The following is a 17,209-nucleotide window of genomic DNA, read 5'->3' on the forward strand; positions in this document are numbered from 1 at the left end:
TTTTGACTCTGCTGGATATAAAGGGAATGTGCAAAGACAGCAAGCAGTTGTGTTTGGCCTGTAGGATTTTCCTGTTGTCAGTGATGTCATTGACAATGTGAGAGGGGGAACAACCCACATCCAGTGTCCCAGAGTGGGATGAAGCCTTGGTAACCAGCTGACACATTTTTTGCTGGTAGAGTAAGTCAAGTGAATCGTCAGCATCAGACACTTTGCCATTATAGTTGTTTCAGAGCTGAATTTGCATTTCTTTCTCCTTTGTAGATAAAAGTAATATTTTGTTGTTTCATTAAAATGGAAGAAGGCTTTTAAATCTGGTAAACACTCCTATCTGCCTGGTTCTGTTCCCTGCAGAGGCAGCCTTCTCAAGGAGTTAAAGCTTTAAACAAGAAGTGTTTCATTGCTTTCATTTTCCAAGAAAAGCTGTACTAATTCATATGCTGTATTGTAGTAACACCGAGAACAGCTGGTTCTCTATAAGCTGGAAATGAGACAACAACTCTCATTCATGTGCATTAAGCCCCACAGCAGAGGACATAGTGAAAGGGGCAATTCAGATTATTCCCCAAGTGAAGCATTTATGGTAGAAAACAAAAAGGAATGTCCACTTGCAAAGAGATCACATCTGCTGAAGTAAGTGGGTATCATAGAGAGCTTCTACCTGCCAGATCTTGTGCAATTGGGAAGAAAGAGTTTTATCTCCACAAGAAGCACGAGTCAGAAGTAGCTAGTTTGAAATATAAACCACCCTTTTTGACTGTGAGACTGAGCATTGCATCACTATACAAAGGTCAAAAGCTTAGTTTGCACTGCGTGGGAGATTCATCTAGTGGGTGTGAAAATCCAAAGAAAACTTTCCTGGATTTTGCAGGAAACCTAGGGCAGCAAAGAGGGCCAAAACCCAGCCAAAAAGGACCAAACTCAGCCATGCTGAGTGCAGCCAGGGGCACAGGGCACTGCCTCAGGTAGAGCTGCTGGGTGACCTTAAGGGGAGCACACGTGTGCGTGCACGTGTGCAAATACTTCATTTTTACCATTACATTACAGTTTTCATAATGATATTTGGTTTTATCAAAAAGTTCAGTTTGGGGTTTTTTTACATCTTTGGGGTAGTCACAGAAGAGGTGATGTGCTGTAAGGATATAGCCCACCACTTGCAGTTTACTTGCACCATGAAAAAAAAAAAAAGAGAAAAAAATCAAGCTTAAAATGTCTTACTAGTCAACTTGGTTTATTTGGTGTTTTCCAAAGGTAGTCAAATTCTGATTTTCCCCCCATATCCCTTACATGCACATTAACAAAAGGAATCATTTTTTCTGAGAGCGTAACATTCAACCTCTATTTGGAACAGGTTGCTTCTGCAGCAGCAAACAATCTGCCTGCCTTTAAGTGAGAACTTCACTCAAAAGAAAAGAATTCTCTAATTTCACAATCCCGTTGTTTCTGAACTTCCTTTGTTCCTGAACCTCATCTGTTGCAGAAGCAATTTTTAAAGCCTCAGCCTGTCGACTCATCCTATTTTTTCAGAATCTGAAATGGTATTGTGGACTAATTCCACTTTTATCACAACAAATGAGTAGTTAAGGATGACAATAGAGCACTTGTAAGGGTTAGTTAGTGGGGTTGCATGAAAATGACTGAGTTTATAGTGCCAAAAATCTGAAATTCATGTCAGAGTATTCTCAACTGAGGAATCTAAAACAAAGAAAGTACTACAGTACTGCCAAAGGAAAATGCAAGTAATTGAGAGAATAAACAACAGAAAAAGAGCCAGCTGAATTCTTTCAGTTCTCTCTTTTCTCTGTCATTGACAAACCTTTTCTGAATCATTTTATTACCATTAAAAATAGCTTTAGTTAAGCTGAAGAGAGGTCATTAAAAAAGCACAGGTAGTACAGAAACTCTCAGGACATCTGTATATATAGGTTTTGGACTCATGAAAAAAATCCCAGTTTTCCAGTGTTTTGTGGCCTTTCTTTATAAAGTTCATACCATATATACAGAACTTAAATGCAGGATTTTTAAAAATTCCATATTCAGATTTAAAGAGAATATTAATTAAATGAAACTAGAAGTCAGTGCTGGGTCAGCTGTTCCAGAACTCAGATCACTACTAGGAAAATACACAGGAAGCCTCTCAGTTGCTATAATGCCTAAAATATGGATGATGTATAAAATCCGTTTCTCAGAGACTGGTCTGGCAGTTCAGATGGAGAAGGGGACAGCAATAATTTGAGCCTTTGCTGACATTTCACACTAAGACTTTGACTTTTGTCCAGTTTTGAAGAGACCAAGTTTAATTTCCTTACTGCAGCATTTGCCAATATTTTCCTATTTGAAATCCTAGAGAAAGAGATCTTGAATCCCGTTACTGGAAATTTTGCGAGTGTTCTCTTTCACTGTGCATTTGTGGATTTCCACATACCCAGACATTACACCAAAGTCAGAGAAAAGCCTTGGGCATAGGAGCAACTTCTGAGTCCCAAAAACTGGGTTGGGTTTTTCAGTGAAACCCCTTGCTGCCTTTTTTTTTTTTTTACTTTAAACTGCAGAACTGCAGTATTTTGAATTAGACTCGTGTTTCCTCTATGTCCTGATGTAAGAGATTCCCAAAGGAGCAAGAGGGGCTGTGTTCTTTGAGCCACACTGGACTCTGTTGCACTCTCCTCTGGTCAAACAGGGAGAGCAGGGGAAAACCCCTGACCTGCATCTACAGGAACATGGACATGGGCAAAGGGAAGAACGGAATAGTGGTCGCTGGATCTAAGCTGGGAAAGCGGCTTCTGGTGATCATCAATGCCATGCTGTAACACTTCATCTACAATAACTTCCAGAAAACACATTTCATGCTACAGCTTTCAGGTGTGTTTGGGTAAGAAAAAAAACAGGTGCTGGTGCTTGGGACTGGAGATTCACAAACTCAGCTGGGCTGGCATCAGAGCGCCTGCATGTGATGATCCAAATCCTGCAGACCACACTTCCTCCATGAAAACCTTTCTCTGGGAGTAAGCACAGAGTGCATCCCATCTCTGTTTCTTCTGCTTCTGTTATGTGAGCAGCCAATAATTAAATATTTTTCTTTCCTATTCCAAACACATCCATAAAACAAAGCAGCAATAGTTTGTAGTAGTATTGTTTTAGCCTAAGTGTTCTGGATAGTCACGAGGCACCTTATAAACCACTGTAGCTGTTCTGCTAGAGCTAGTGTAAGGCTTTAAAAATGCAAGTGTTAAAAAGAGCATAAAGAATTGTGCAGCTATTGCAAAATACTTAACCAAATTACTAGGCAATTTCCTTCCAAATGGAACTGTTAGGCAGCGATACTCCTGGGCTGATTCCCCTCCTGGCAAGGCCTTCTGGAAGCCAGGTCTACCTGAAAGCTGTGAATTTGTACATCAAACTAAAAAGGTTTTTTTTTTAATATGTATTCACAAAATATGGGGTTTGCAAACCAATACAAAATGCTCACATTTTAAGTTTACATATAAATAACGAGTACCTCTTACACTATGTAAAGTGAAATTTCATTCACTTGAGAGCATGCTTTTTTTAAGTAATCATTGATTTGGACAAATGTATTGGAAAGTGGCAGTATCCACATTTTAGCAACAATAAAAAAGGGTTGGGAAGAGATTAGAAATCTAAACAGAAATTCTTGCAAGCTAGTGAAGGTCGGGCCCGGCGGCCCTTTGGCAGCGCCGCAGAGGGCTGTGTGTGCACTCTGTCCTGGGGCAGCCCCACAGAGGGCTGTGTGTGCACTCTGTCCTGGGGCAGCCCAGTGTCCTGCTGAGCACAGCCCAGTGCTTCCCAGACAAGCAGGACAGTGATGGAGGACCTGTCCTCAGGAGATTCTGCCTTTTTTTAAAGGTTAGTCAGTGACACAAAGGGTGAAGCTTAAATCCTTTTTCTGCCTCTGGGTGCCTGGGAGCACTCTCAATAGTTGCTGATAAAAGGAGAAGGTGGGGGGGGACTGCATCTTTTTAAGCCTGGCTTCTGTTCTGGTACTGAGCGTTACAGGTCTTAACAGATACCTCCTTTGTTTATTTTCTTTTCGGTTAAATCTGTCATTTGTTCTAGTGTGACTGAGATCTGAACCTGTCCTTGAAAGCATCCAAACACACACAGCTTTCATTGTGGTGACAACTGAAGGTATCTCATGTCACAAAGACAAACTGTATCATTTCTGCTCCGTTCTGATCTGTAGCACAGCAGAGCATTCAAATGGCATGTGCTGAAAGTGAACACTGCACACACTGCTTTTACCTGTATTTGTGACTTGGCATGAAAAGCAGGTCCTCTGATTTGGTTGAGGAGCCCAGCGCTGTGTGGTGGTGGTGAAGCATCCTGAACTCCTGACTTCGGAGCAGGGCTCAGCCCGAGGCCCCACGTGAGGACCTACCATAGGCACTTCATTTTTAGGTGTAGCTACACTAAGGACTGCAATCCACCCTCAGGAAATGTGCAGCTTTCAACCCCGCCGTTGGAAGTGATGTGCCCAGAGCTGATGGCAGAAGTTGGCTGGAGGTGCTTTGCAGAGGGCTTTGCATGGTTTGGCTTTGGATTGCTATTTACAGGCACTTCACTGTCCTCATACCTGTAAGCTCCTCATTGACCACGGCTGAAGTACCTTCTGTGGGTTTCCATACAGCTGCACACCAATCCTACAATATTACTTCGATGTAAACATAAACCTCTTTACAAAAAGTAAACACATGCTACCAGTCTAACCCTAAAGCCTAGAGCAATAAGAAGCCAGTTCAAGCCTAAGTACACATTAAATAGCTTTGGAGTCAAATTAAATAAAAAGCTAAATTACAAGCATGTTAAGATCTCCATTGCTGCTGAGTATGTTCTAGCTCTGGGTCACGCTTTATATCTTCGCACTGTCTTGTTTTGGTGGTTCTGCTGACTGCGTTTCCAGGACTGAATATTTAACTAGGGAGAAAGAAAAAAAACCATGAGTACAATAGCACATGATGGAACCAGGGCGCAAGCAACGGGCGCCCGGCACTTGCTGATTGTATGTGACATTGGAAAAGCCTTTGCAGCAGCCTTGATTGTCTGTCACTGAAAGAAGGATCACGCTTCTCTTGTGCAAGACACTCGATGGCTGGATACATGAAAGCTAAATATTAACTGCCATCGTTTGCAGCATGAGCTCCTTGGGCTTTTACCGTGGCTTTCCTTTGTGTGCAATAAAGGGGGAAAATCGCTGCGGTGGGTGTTTCACAAAAAACTGCAGCACCACCTAAGCAGTGCCCTCATCAAAGGGACACAGCAACTCCATGCAGCACCAGGGACTTTAAAGAAGTCCCTGGGTAAAGCAGCTTTTGTGGCCAGATGCAGGCAGGGGTAAGGGACGCAAGGCTCTCACCTTGGGGCTCCTCGCTCACAACAGCTTCCATGTTTTCTCCTTTCACATACTCCGCGTTAAGTCCCTCTGAGAAGTATAATGAACAGAGTGAGATGGGAAGGGTATGAAGTAAAAATTATTTTCTTTGATGCCTTAAAAACTCTGGTGATGGGCCTGTGTGCTGTAAAAGCCAAGATGCCTTTTTGCAACCTCCTCTGCAGTGACAGCAGAGCAGAAGCCTCAGTAACCCACAATCAGTGCTGAGAGACTCGCTGGGTTTCAAAGTGCCCACAGACTCTCCTGGCAGACACAGCTCCCAGCAGTGGCTCTTTTGTCTGAGGCTCTTGCTTCATCTTTATCACGCGAGGCAGCACAGCTAATTCCTGTGCTGAGGCGCTCAGCCCGGAGTGTGGGGGGGAGGAGGAAGGTTTCCCGGCCGGGACTGCTGTGCAGCAGGAGCTGCGCCTCGGCACAGAGATGTGGCACAGCCTCATTAAAAGCTAAGTTATGCAGAGCTTCCAGCAGCAGTTCAGAGCAGGGCTGTGGTGATGAAGCAGGATCCCAGTGGGGTGTCAAATCCCGAATAAGTCCCTTATTTAAATGCAAAGAAGTTCCCAAGGTTTGCAACAAGTGGAGCCCAGGCTAAGGAGCGAGGCTGAGCTCTGCTGGGTACAGGGGTGGCTGTACAAGGGTGGGCAAGGGGAAGGGGGTGGCACTGCTCCCTGAGGTCCAGCTCAGAGCTGCAGGTGAATTCAGACAGTCTGGGGTGTGCCATGGACCTCAGGCATCCTCTGCAGCTCCCTCTGAAGGATGAGTGAGGGGAGAGGCAGAGGTGGGAGTGCTGTGCTAACTGTAGCATCCGTTAGGGAGGGACCAGAGAAGGGGAGGGGATCGAGCTGTTTGAGAAGGAAGCTTAAGGCAATCAGGCCATGCAGCACACATTTTTTAGGCATCTGAACTTGTTTGCACATCTAAATGCAGCGTGAGGTGTGGCAGAGACTGGCTGTGCCTCACCACCAGGTCTGGATGGGGTTCACTGGTATCTGCCAATGCAGGAGGGAGGCACAGAACGGTGCCGGGGCCAAGCCAAAGCAGTGCCATAGCCCAGGGGCACAGCCGGGTACACGGCAGGTGAGGTGTAGGATAAAAAGGTGGGATGAAGAATTCTAGGGAGCACTGTAAATGTCCTTCAGAGGAATCAGCAAATGCTCCTCAGAAGCGACTCAAAGCCGAGGAGCGGAGCCGCAGCCTCGGCCCTGCAGGACAGCTGGGCAAGAGAAACAGCCCAGCCTGTTCCTCCTGTGCCAAGAGAGTGGTCACTGCACACCACCACTGCCTCCGCCCTGACATGTGTTTTGCTGGGATAACACCAAATGCAATTTATGTTTTTCAATAAAAAGCCACTTTTGCAGCGGCTGACGGCTCTTAGATTTCTGTCATGCATTGCAATGCGTCTAAGGCCTGACATTAGCCCAGCATGCCATGTCTGATGGCTTAAATTAATCCTCCTTTATAATTAACTTTAATTTCCTGCCGCCTTTCTGGGGCTTTGTGTCTCTCAGCTTCCCCCTCATCAAAGCCTTTACTCCTTTTTTTTTCTTATTATTTATTCTTGCCAAAATAACATTTAAGTGGGGGGAATATATAAGGGGTGTTTCATTCCATCACATTCATTTGACTTTTCCTGCTGATCTAATTTACCAAAATGCTGTTTGTTTCAGGCACAACTGGGAAAATAGCACGATTCCAGCAGAAATTTCCAACCCCAAACACCCTTTCCCTAGAGCAAAGGGGACTCACAGGAGATTTCAACTGATTAATTTAGAAGGGAGCTTCTCCCAGCTTTTGCAACCCCTCTCCTATAAGGGGCTGCAGGAACCAGGTGGGTGCTATGGGCTGAGGCTGTCAGGCCACTCCTGCAGAGCTTGCACTGAGCAGCTTTGCAGGGCACCTCGTGCAGATGGTGTTTTCTGTGAACAGGAAGTTTTGCTGCTTAATTTGCCCTTAAGTGCAGGGACTGCAACACACCTGCTGAGGGTGTGGTGGGCTGAACTCTCTCCCGGGCTGCCACAGCTGCAGACACTCCCTCTGCTTCCTCCCCTGCTGCCTGGTGAGTTTTTACTGCCTCTGAGATTTTGGAGGATTTTTTTGGTTTATTTTGGGGTGGGGTTTTTTTTTCATATTTACCATGTTTGGTGTTGATACATTGGTCTTGGACTGTGACTGTCTGTTGAGGGTGTGAGGGGCCATGCACAGCCCCTGGGGTGGCAGGGGGTCCTGGGGCTGTCACTGCTGGTGGGTACCTGCTTGTGGAAAGCCTGATGTGGTGTAAGGGGGGACTCAACAACCTGTGCTTGGAGCTTTGTTCTGCCAGCCTGGGGGCACTGGGTGCCTGAAACCCCATCTCCAGGCTGGAAAATAGCAGTGGGGTTCAGGGGGAAAATAGGAGTGTGCTTGCTCTGTGCCCCCAGGGTGCTCAGGGAGGGACTTACGCTGGATGCTGAAGCAGAACTTCTTCTGCTGGTAGGAGATGTAGCTGGAGACGGCCCCGATGAGCGCCATGGCCAGGCCGCTGGCAATGCCGGCGATAGTTCCTGTCTCTGCCACTGTGGGGCACAGAGAGAGGGGGGTGCTGTGCAGTAGGGGCATGCACACCACCCATCCCAGCATCCCACTGCTGCCCCCGCATCCATGGCAGCACCTACCTCCACTGTAGCTGTCGTCGGTGTTGCCCTCAGCACCTGCAGAGACACAAGCCCATCAGTGGCCCTGCACCCCTCTGCTCCCCCTGCTGCCGTGCTGGGAGGGGGAGGGCACACAGCAGAGGGGTGGCAGTGCAGCCCTGGGGCTGAGCAGATACCCCTGTGGGGTGCAGCATCTCTGCTGCCCCATGGCTCTACCAGGCTGCCCAGGGCAGCTTGTTGTTGCTGCTCAAGAGGGGTCTGAAGCTGCTCCTCTCTCTCTGTGTGTGCCTGGGGGGAGCTTTGGGGGAGCCTCTGCAGGACACACCTCTGCCTGCATGATAGTTACCCTCATCCCTGCCCTTTGCAGCTCCGCTGCTCTCAGTGTAAGGAGAACACCTGAAAGACTGTCAGAGCATTACACAGCACACTGGTGCCATCACAGGGAGGTGACTGGCTGAGCTCCATCGTGTCAGGGAACCCTCACTTGGCTTTCAGTGTATTTCACCTTCCCTGGAGAAACGGGGTGGGAGGAGAAGCTGCTCCCACTGGAAGCTACGGTCCTTGCAGAGTCACTTACATCCTGAATTTATGGAAGCAGGTCAGTGTTGTATTAATGCCTCTGATGCGTCCTGTCCTTGGCACAGGGATTCATTAAATGTTGATTGGGCTTGTGGCATTCAGCTCTTTACACGGCTGCTTTTAATATTTAATACTGTGGATCCTCGCGAGCACACGGGCTTATCTGACGGCTGCTGGTTTTCCCCCTTGTTCCAGACAGTGGTGGTTGTGTGGTGGAAGGCAAATGAAGGTGTGTGCCCTCTCATAGCACTGGGGTGGGCACCTGCCCTCGAGGTGATAGGGGAGATACAGGCCCCACCTGCCCTGGTGGCAGCTGGAGCTGCAGACCCGCCACAGGATCAAAACCAAGCACCTCCAACCGGTAACACCAGGTGTGACCATGGAGGCCAAAAACTCTTCCCCTCGGCTCCATGGCTGGGACCCTTTCTGCCCCTGCCATGGAGGTAGGTGAGTGCTGCTCTGTTCAGGGGTCTTTCCAGGAGTCTGGTAGATTATTGCCAAATTACCAGTTTGGTGATTGCTGAGCCTGAGCTGCAACTGCTAAAGCAAACAACTGTACACAGGTCACCGCTTACCCTTCTTCTTGTCCGGGCTGTATCCGCCATCCACGATGCTGAACAGGTCGTCATCCGAAATCCCTTTAAAAGAAACAGGAATAAACAGGGTTGGCACCTGTGGGAGCCGTGGCTGTGATGGAGGTTGATGTCATGGCCTGCTCAGACCCCTCTGAGAACCGGGACTGCTGAATAAGCAGTTCTGCTTCTCTCGCGATTACCAGACGTTAACAAAATGTTTAACCCCAGATTATTTTAAGGTCATAGAAGAGGTAACAACTGACTTTAAGTCTAGCTCAAAAGAAATACCCCTAAAACAAAGTTGAAATGCTACTGTATTATTTTTTTACTGAAATGACTGATGTATTTAAGAGTTCACGAAACATTTTGGTACCCGGGCTCAGCTGGCAGTGGAGGAGGCAGGAAAAAGTGGTTTGTGTGTGCAGTTGCCATGCTGCCAGGGACCAGTGTGCTCTTGCCCTGCCTCTGGTGAGACCCTAGCAGCACCAGCTGGGCCTGGGGTCCTGCAGGCAGGAGCTGATCCTTACCCTTCCTTGAGGGACAGAGCAGTTCAGGGGCAGAACTGAGTAGCAGCTCTCGGTACAGGTGAAAGTGGAAATGTTTAACTCATGCAGGATAAGAACAGAGAAACATGGTCTGTGAATCTGCAGCTGAATGAGTGGTGCTGTTGAACACCTCGGCTCTGGTCCCAGAGGGAGCCTTGGTGTGCAGCAAGGCGCATGATGGCAGAAGAGACCCAAGGCCGAGCCAGCAGAAGGCTCCTTCTCTGATGCTGAGCCTTGGGAAGGGTTTCCTTTGCCTTAACGGCCTGGAAGAGACTGCCTTATTCATCAGCTTACCACAAAAAACAGATTTATGGGCTTAGTAATGAGTGTAAAAAGAATGAAAGCCCTGACTATGCCAGAGCCTGGAGAGGTCCCAGGCAGTTGAGGGAGCAGCGGTGCCGGGGGAGCGCGTGTGCTGGTTTGCAGCCAGTGCCACGTTCCAGCGGTTCGACACCTCAACCTTTCCTGCAGGAGCCTGAAACCTCAGCAAGCCCAGAATACCAAAGTGCAGACAAGTCACCTAGTTAATACAATGTAATAAAATACCTGACTGTTAATTACGCGTGTGAGCAGGGTATACGGCCATCCCGACATCAATAAACCAGCCGTGCAAAGTCTGTTTCCCAGCTCAAGTGCTCAGGGGAACAATCCTCATAGACAAATGATTCATTCACTGGAGTATTTCAGAGAGGGAAAAAAAACCCTCCCAGCCCATAGCACATGTTATGCCGGGGCTTCAGCCTGCTCTAGATTTACACCTTGGCAATGACTGTGAACCCCAGAAGCACAAGCCCTTGGTTAAAGAGCTGTCAGGTACAGGGACAGGGGAACTCAACAAAACTACTGCAATTTAATGGGTCAAAAGAGACCCTGGGGAAAAAAACCTGCAGACAGAGAGGCAGCAGGTCATTAGGAAGAGCCCCCTCTGCCAGGGACTGTTGAGGCAGGGGCTCCTTCCCTCCCCAGGGCTGAGCTGCCTGCGGAAAATCCCCAGTGTGGGCAGGCAGGGCAAGGGCAGTGGGTGAGGCAGGACCCCAGACCAGGCAGCGCCTGTATCCCTTTATCCCATCACTCAGTGGGGGTGGTGTCTGGCAGTGAGGGGCTGGGGAGGATCTCCTGCAGGTTGCAGGGAATAGCAGGACTGGTGGCAAGCAGGATGGAGAGGAGAGGTCAGCATACCGTCACCTGGCCTTTGATCCGGCCTCCCAGGATCTTTCTTGGGATCGTTCTTATCATCCAAGGCATCAGCCAAGTCAAAATCCATAGGGTCCTTTTCTAGAAAACAAGACCAGGGTTAGCAATGTGGCTTCAGGCTGAGGAGCTCTGCAATTAATTCATTAATCAAGGAAACATTCAGCTTTGCCAGGGAAAAGCACTGTTGAAAGAGATAAGGTCTCTGACACAAGCATCTCCCAGTTCCACTATTCAGCCTTGTGGCAGATCTTCTAAACCCATCCCATTCCATGTCCCTGTGGTGGGAAATGTCATATCCTTCCTGCAGAAACAGTCTCGCCATGGCTGGATTGCCAGGCAATTGGATAAATGAAGCCAGTAGGAAAGGTCAGAGCCACACAGGCACTCCAAGGGCCCAGCCAGTGGAGGGGAATGAGGTCGTTGCATCACCCTGATGTGCTGGCTGGAACAGCCTGTGACTTGATTTCTTGGAGTTATTTTCTTCTACGAATGCCCAGTTGGTCCCCCGAGCAGCCTGGCTCTGAGAGAGGTTATTGCCTCTGCTAAATGGCATCAAAAAGGATGGCATGGAGCCAACTGAGCTCCTCAGCCCTCCCACCAGTGCTCACCTGAGTTTGTTCTGATCCAAAACTGGGGGTTTTTTTAAGCCTGGAAGTGCCTTTTGCCAAAACTCTGCCTGAGCAGGCGGCAAAACACCCGGCTGACAGGGTGCCTGGAGCCTGTGGGGTGGGTGTGCTGGTGGAGCCCAGCCTGGCTGTGCCATGATGGGGAGGACAGCGAGCTCACAGCCTTCCAAAAGATACAGGGATGAAAAATGGTCCAGGAACCACTTAGGGCTCCAGGGAAGTGCAGGGTAATGCTGAGATGCCCTGTCTGCTCTGTGGGTTTTTATATTTGTTTTTTTCTCGAGGTGTCTCATGTGAGCAAGCAGACTAGAGGCTGGGAATACAAGGGCAGTGCCACTGTCATGGCACATCCCAAAGCCTCTGCCTGTGCCAGCAGCAGAGCCAGGGCAAAGCTGCAGGGGCTGTGGGGCTGATGCTCACCTGGATTACGCTTAGGAGGGGCTCTCGTAGTTTTTGGCTGCTTGGTTGTGGTGGTGCGGATGACGTCCCAAAAGCTGTTGTCTGAAGAGAGGGGGAAAAAAAAGACCAAAATTATGTTCCCTTCTAAAACATGGGTTCAGGCAAGTGCTGGGAAGGGAAAGCCCCCTCCCTGCAGGGAGACAGGGGCTGCACTGGGCTGGTTCAGTGCTCTGCTCTCTCCACAGCTTTACTTGACACAGTGGGCACCCCTGCCCGTGGGTCCCTGGGGATGCTTGAGCCCACAGGGCATTACCTGGATTCCCTGGCCTGGGGTAGGGCTTAGAAGTCGGCTTGGCTGGTTTGGTGGTAGTCTCCAGAGGCGTGTCAAAGAAATCAGCCAAATCTAAGTCTGTAGGAGAGAAGGGACTGTCAAACCTCTGCTGTCTGTGGGGATGGTGTGAGGCTGTGGGCAGACATCCTGCCCAGAAGCTCTGCAGGTGCTGTGCACCTGGTGCTGCACCACTGTCAGGGGCTACTGGAGCCCACATCAGCCTGGAGCTGGAAAGGGCATCCAGCCACTCCACTGCTTAACTGTGAGCTACAGCAGAGCCTTCAGACCAGCCTGGCCACCATGCTCTGGCTGCTGCCCACCCCCAGCCCCAGCAACCCCAAAATAATGTGGGGGAGCCTGCCAGTATCGTGCAGCATCTGCTGAGAGCTGCTGCAGATGGGAAGGTGCTGGACACACTCTGCTCCCAGTGCAGCTGCCTGTGAGTGACCAGCTGAACAGGGCATGCATGGGAACGGGGCCAGGGCACGGAAACCCGCTGCAGGAGCCCCTCAGTGCCATCGTTCATCCGAAAAGGACCCCTGGGGAAGAAGAAACTGTCTGAGAAGAAGCCTCAGCATGTGTCCATTTCCCAGGGAGAGTTTACTGGATCGAACAGCCTCTCGTTCAGGCTGCAGTCCAAACGCTGAAGCCCTGCGCGTGCTTCTGGCGCTCGGCTTTTCTTTTCCTTAGCAAAGACCATGGTGTCCAAGGAGTCAGACAGTTGAATTTGCTTAGATTTGTGCCAAGATCCTCGTGCAGGGGTGAGCGGATTCACTTCCGAGCGCTCCCCTGCCGCAGTTTATTTCAGGCTCCTCTGGCGGGGTTGAGCAACGCCGGGCTCCTGTGACCACGCTATATTTAAATAGCACTCTTTGGCCACAACTGAGCCAGAGGAGCTGCTGGCAACAAAACTCGGGTGAATTTAAGGGAGCTTCTTCAACTGTGGCACTGCTGGGAGCCAGCCAGCCAGCACATCTGATGTGCACAAACAGTCAGACAGACACTCTCCCATAGATGGGGAAGTGTTGCCAGGCTGGGACTTTCCATAGAGGTCAGGGATATCTTGGAGTAAAAAAAAAAAAAAAAAGGAAAGAAAATATCCTCTGGGCTTCCTTCTGGAAGGAAAGCTAGCAGGTGCCACGCAGCCAGGAACAAAAGCCCTTGTGTAGCTGAGCAGTGATTTGTGTCTTTTCCATTAGGATACTGCAAAGTGTGCGAAATTCAGCCTTGGCTGTAAATGCTCTGCTGCCACTTGCCTTCAGCATGGACAGAAATATCAATATTGCATTTCTTTGGCTGCACAGGAGCAGTGCATGTGCACACACTGGCTCCAGCTTCCCTATGGGCAAATGAAGGGGTCCCAAAGCACCTGCTGAGAGCACCACCCAGCCACACACAGGCACCTGTGGGGGCCTACAACGTTCAAATCCCAGTGGGAAGCAAACCCCATGCTGGGCTGAGCATGCAAGAAGGTCTCACCTGTTCCACCTGCAGGCTTTCTGGGGCCCTTGGGAGTGGCTGTGACAAAACAGATGGGGAGGAAAAATGTTAATCATGGGCATCAGTGAAAATGTCACCTCTAGACTGAGAATAACCAGCAAAGATTTCACCATGACTTTCCGACGTCTGCATTTGTAGACTCGGGGCCCAGAGCCACGAGCACCCCATGCACAGTGCATGGCCACAGGGAGCAGGACTGCCCACGGACAAGGACAGAGCTCAGTGCTCCACAGGGCACTGCTGTGTCAGGCTGAGCCCTGCCCTCGGGCAGCCACCATCCCACCCCAGCTGGTGAAGAGGAGGGAACGGTAACAATCTGCTCTGAATTAAGGCTCCTGGAGACAGCAGCAAACAAGCAAGAACAGACACTGTACAGAACAGCGTGGAAACCAGAAGTGAGTTGCCAGTGTTTTGTTGTCCCTGGTGGGTCGGTGGGTTCAATGACAGGTAATTTCCAGTGCCGTGTTATGTACAGGAGGTTCCCTGTCAGCTGGAGGGATTTTGGTGACACCCTGATACCCAGATCCCAGCCCCCTGACTGCTCCTGGGCTAAAACAAGATACAGCCAGCCTCTGAGGGGGAAGGGACAATATGGAAACCACTACCTATTAATAGTGGCTGGCATTACCAAGTATATGAATAAATTATGAGCAAGAGCTGTGGCTGCTCCATTCCCATTAATTTCTGTTAGACCGGAGTGGTGCTGCTGGGCTTCATTTCCAGTGTGTCAGTATGGTTTGAAGTGATCCAACTCCAGACCCTGGATTTGCTATTATTCTAGGGCTGACACAATGAATCCAGAGTGGGATGCAGCAGCTGAGGAGGCTGCAGGGACAGCGCTGCCTCTTCCCTCCACTCACTGCTGGGACTCCAGCCTGGGGAATGCCGCTTTCCCTCCACGTGAGGTGGCCATTAGTCATTTCTAACCAGGTCTCCTCACATGCTGTATTAAAGGGCTTGCAAAATGAGTTGAGTCAGCCCTGTGACCAAGCCTGAAACCCCATGGTCTATCCTCTTCCCCTCCTGCTGAACCCGGCATGCAACAGGAGAGCTGCACAGAGCATCCTGACACTGTTCCACATAATCTCCAATGTAACACAGCACAAGTGTCTGCATGTTGTTAGAGTATAGCATAAGAGCTTAAGCTATAACCCTCTTATAGCTTTCACTTAAATACATGTGGGTGTGATCCCAGAGCCCAGCTTCACTCATGGAGCACTCCCTGCTGCCGCCTGGCCGGGCACTAAGTCTGGGGACAGTCACCTTGAGCCACGTGGGGAGGGATGGGCAGCGAGGGGTACTGGGTGTTGGTGTTTGCAGCTCCACCACAGAGTCTCCATGTCTGGGCAGCAAAGCGGAGCCAGAGATGTGTCTGGGTGCAGAGTGATGCTCTTGGGCTCGGCACTGGCAGGAGGTGTGTGATGTCCCAGGGAGGGAGATGAGCTTCCTCCCATCGGGTGCTGTGCCGGCAGTTAGGTTCTCTTTTTTGGGTGTAAAACACCAAATACTGAATCTCAGCATGCCAGCAGTGAGGCACCCCTTTCGGAAGGGAGTTTCCTTTGACTGATGGGCTACAGTGGAACTTAAGTGAAGCAAAGCAGCAACCTAACGTGCCATTTGCTTTCCCAGACACTGCACTGCAATGGCAGCAGGGAAGGACCCAGTGCTGCCCTGCCTGGGTGGGCACAGTGAGCTGTCCTCACCAGCTTGTAACTAATGGAGGCAAGGAAGCCAGAGGGACGTGTTCAGTGCCGTTGCTATGTCGGAACACAGGTGTACTGTGCCTCTGTGGCTCCTCACAGGAATCAGGAAGCGAAGGTCAGCAACCAGCTTCTCCAGGACTGTCCCCAGTCTCAACACAAACCTGGACCCTGTGTCTCCCAGGTAGAGATGATGAGGTAGCTGTATCCTTCACCACCCTCCCACCTGCATCAGATACCAAAGAACAAATTGCATCTATTAACATCTATCTGTTTTCCCCTCTTTAAAACAATACATAAACGTGACTTACGTCGCTTGGTGGTGAGGTCAAACAGGGCGTCTTCTAGGTTCAAGTCATCTGCATCATCCCCATGACCTGGAGACAAAGAATCAGCAATGGGTGTACTCACAAAGTAAACCACCTTTAAATAAGGCATGGCTAGACTCGTTTGCTAAAATTGCTTTAGTTTTTTGCTGTTTTTTTTCCAAGCCTGACCCAACACTGGTGATGAGGAAGACATCGGCCCTCTTCGAATGCTGTGACTGTTAAATTGCAGAGCAGTCATCTTGAGATTTTCCATTTGTCTGCCCTAATGGATGCAGTATAAAGACACATGCTATGCTTAAATTTGTCAAGGAGAGCCTACCAATTCATCTCTTGAGCTGCCACTCATCTGTGGCTGTGCTCACGATTATATGTTTGCTAAACACCATGAAAACATTGGGACAGCGCAGACAAATTCAGTGAAAAACAAAAAAGCCCTATGCCCCTCTTTTCAAGTGCCTTCCAACATCAAAGGCTTCATATGAAAATGCTGCTGCAGGCTGCCAAGCACAACTTAGCATTTCAGAGGCTGCCTGCATCATTCTGCCTCAGAAATGTGAACCAGGACCAAACCCCCATCCCAGGGATATACCTGACAGGCACAGGCAGATTTTTTTTGTTAGAGATGCCTCACCACAACTCCAGTCCCATATCCAAGGGATAACTCGGTGCTACATCATGTTCTCCTGCAACAGGGCCAGCTAATCCTTCCTTTCTCTGTCTTTTTTTCCATGGCATTAATTACTGTTGACTTACCCTAGTTCTGAACGTATTTGTCTTGATAAATTCATGCTTTTACATCTCAGAGCATGCTGAGTAATTAATATCCTTTGGGTTTGCTAAGTACTGCAGCACTGCAAGAGAACATTAAAATGGCTTTCCTCTTATTCCTACTGCTAAATGGATTTAGCTATTGCCACCTGAGCTCCAGCATGCTTCATGAATAAATTTAAAGCTTTACTGACAAGGACAATAACAACGGGAAGGCATCAGTCCATCAGAAAGCAGGTATCAGCATTTCGGTGAAAAACTTCTACTGAGAGTGGTCACTAAGTACTGCAACAGCTGCAGCTCTGGTTCCACTTACTCACACATCACATCTCATCTCGTTTGCCGTCTGTTAAACGTGCACTCAGCAAACCTGAGGGTGATGTATGTGCAGGGTCTGCGGCTGGGAAGTCGCTATGGGCTTCTCCCCCCGGCAAAGGCTCGGCATGAGGCACTGCTGAGAGGGGTGTGTAAGGAACGCGTGGCCCAGCCCACGCAGTGCTTCTCATCGAGCTGAACGATGCCGATGCTCCCCTGCCAGCCCGGAGGAACGGCCAGCAGCAGGCGATGCAGGGAAATCCGTGTGAAATCCACGGAGAGGGGCATGTGGAAGAGCCTCTTTCTCAGCG

The 17,209-nt window shown here is 49.4% G+C and overlaps 1 protein-coding gene across 2 annotated transcripts; it reads right to left on the reverse strand.

Moving 5' to 3' along the window:
• Positions 1-1,210: 1,210 nt before the first annotated feature.
• CD99L2 (CD99 molecule like 2) lies at positions 1,211-16,817 on the reverse strand. Of its 2 annotated transcripts, none has more exons than XM_029959112.1 (11): positions 16,778-16,817; positions 15,798-15,863; positions 13,766-13,804; positions 12,269-12,364; positions 11,977-12,057; positions 10,922-11,011; positions 9,192-9,254; positions 8,059-8,094; positions 7,846-7,959; positions 5,375-5,440; positions 1,211-4,935 (listed from the first exon to the last, which is right to left on the reverse strand). In XM_029959112.1, exons 1-11 carry the CDS (start codon positions 16,800-16,802, stop codon positions 4,871-4,873), a joined length of 741 nt encoding a protein of 246 aa, XP_029814972.1. In that variant the 5' UTR covers positions 16,803-16,817; the 3' UTR covers positions 1,211-4,870. The 2 variants fall into 2 exon arrangements, with proteins under 2 accessions (XP_029814972.1, XP_029814971.1); XM_029959111.1 differs by having other exon boundaries at positions 10,916-11,011.
• Positions 16,818-17,209: the final 392 nt, after the last annotated feature.

The sequence above is a fragment of the Manacus vitellinus genome, unplaced genomic scaffold (assembly GCF_001715985.3).
Source record: "Manacus vitellinus isolate BGI_N305 unplaced genomic scaffold, ASM171598v3 scaffold_19_pilon, whole genome shotgun sequence".
In the NCBI taxonomy this organism is placed as follows: domain Eukaryota; kingdom Metazoa; phylum Chordata; class Aves; order Passeriformes; family Pipridae; genus Manacus; species Manacus vitellinus.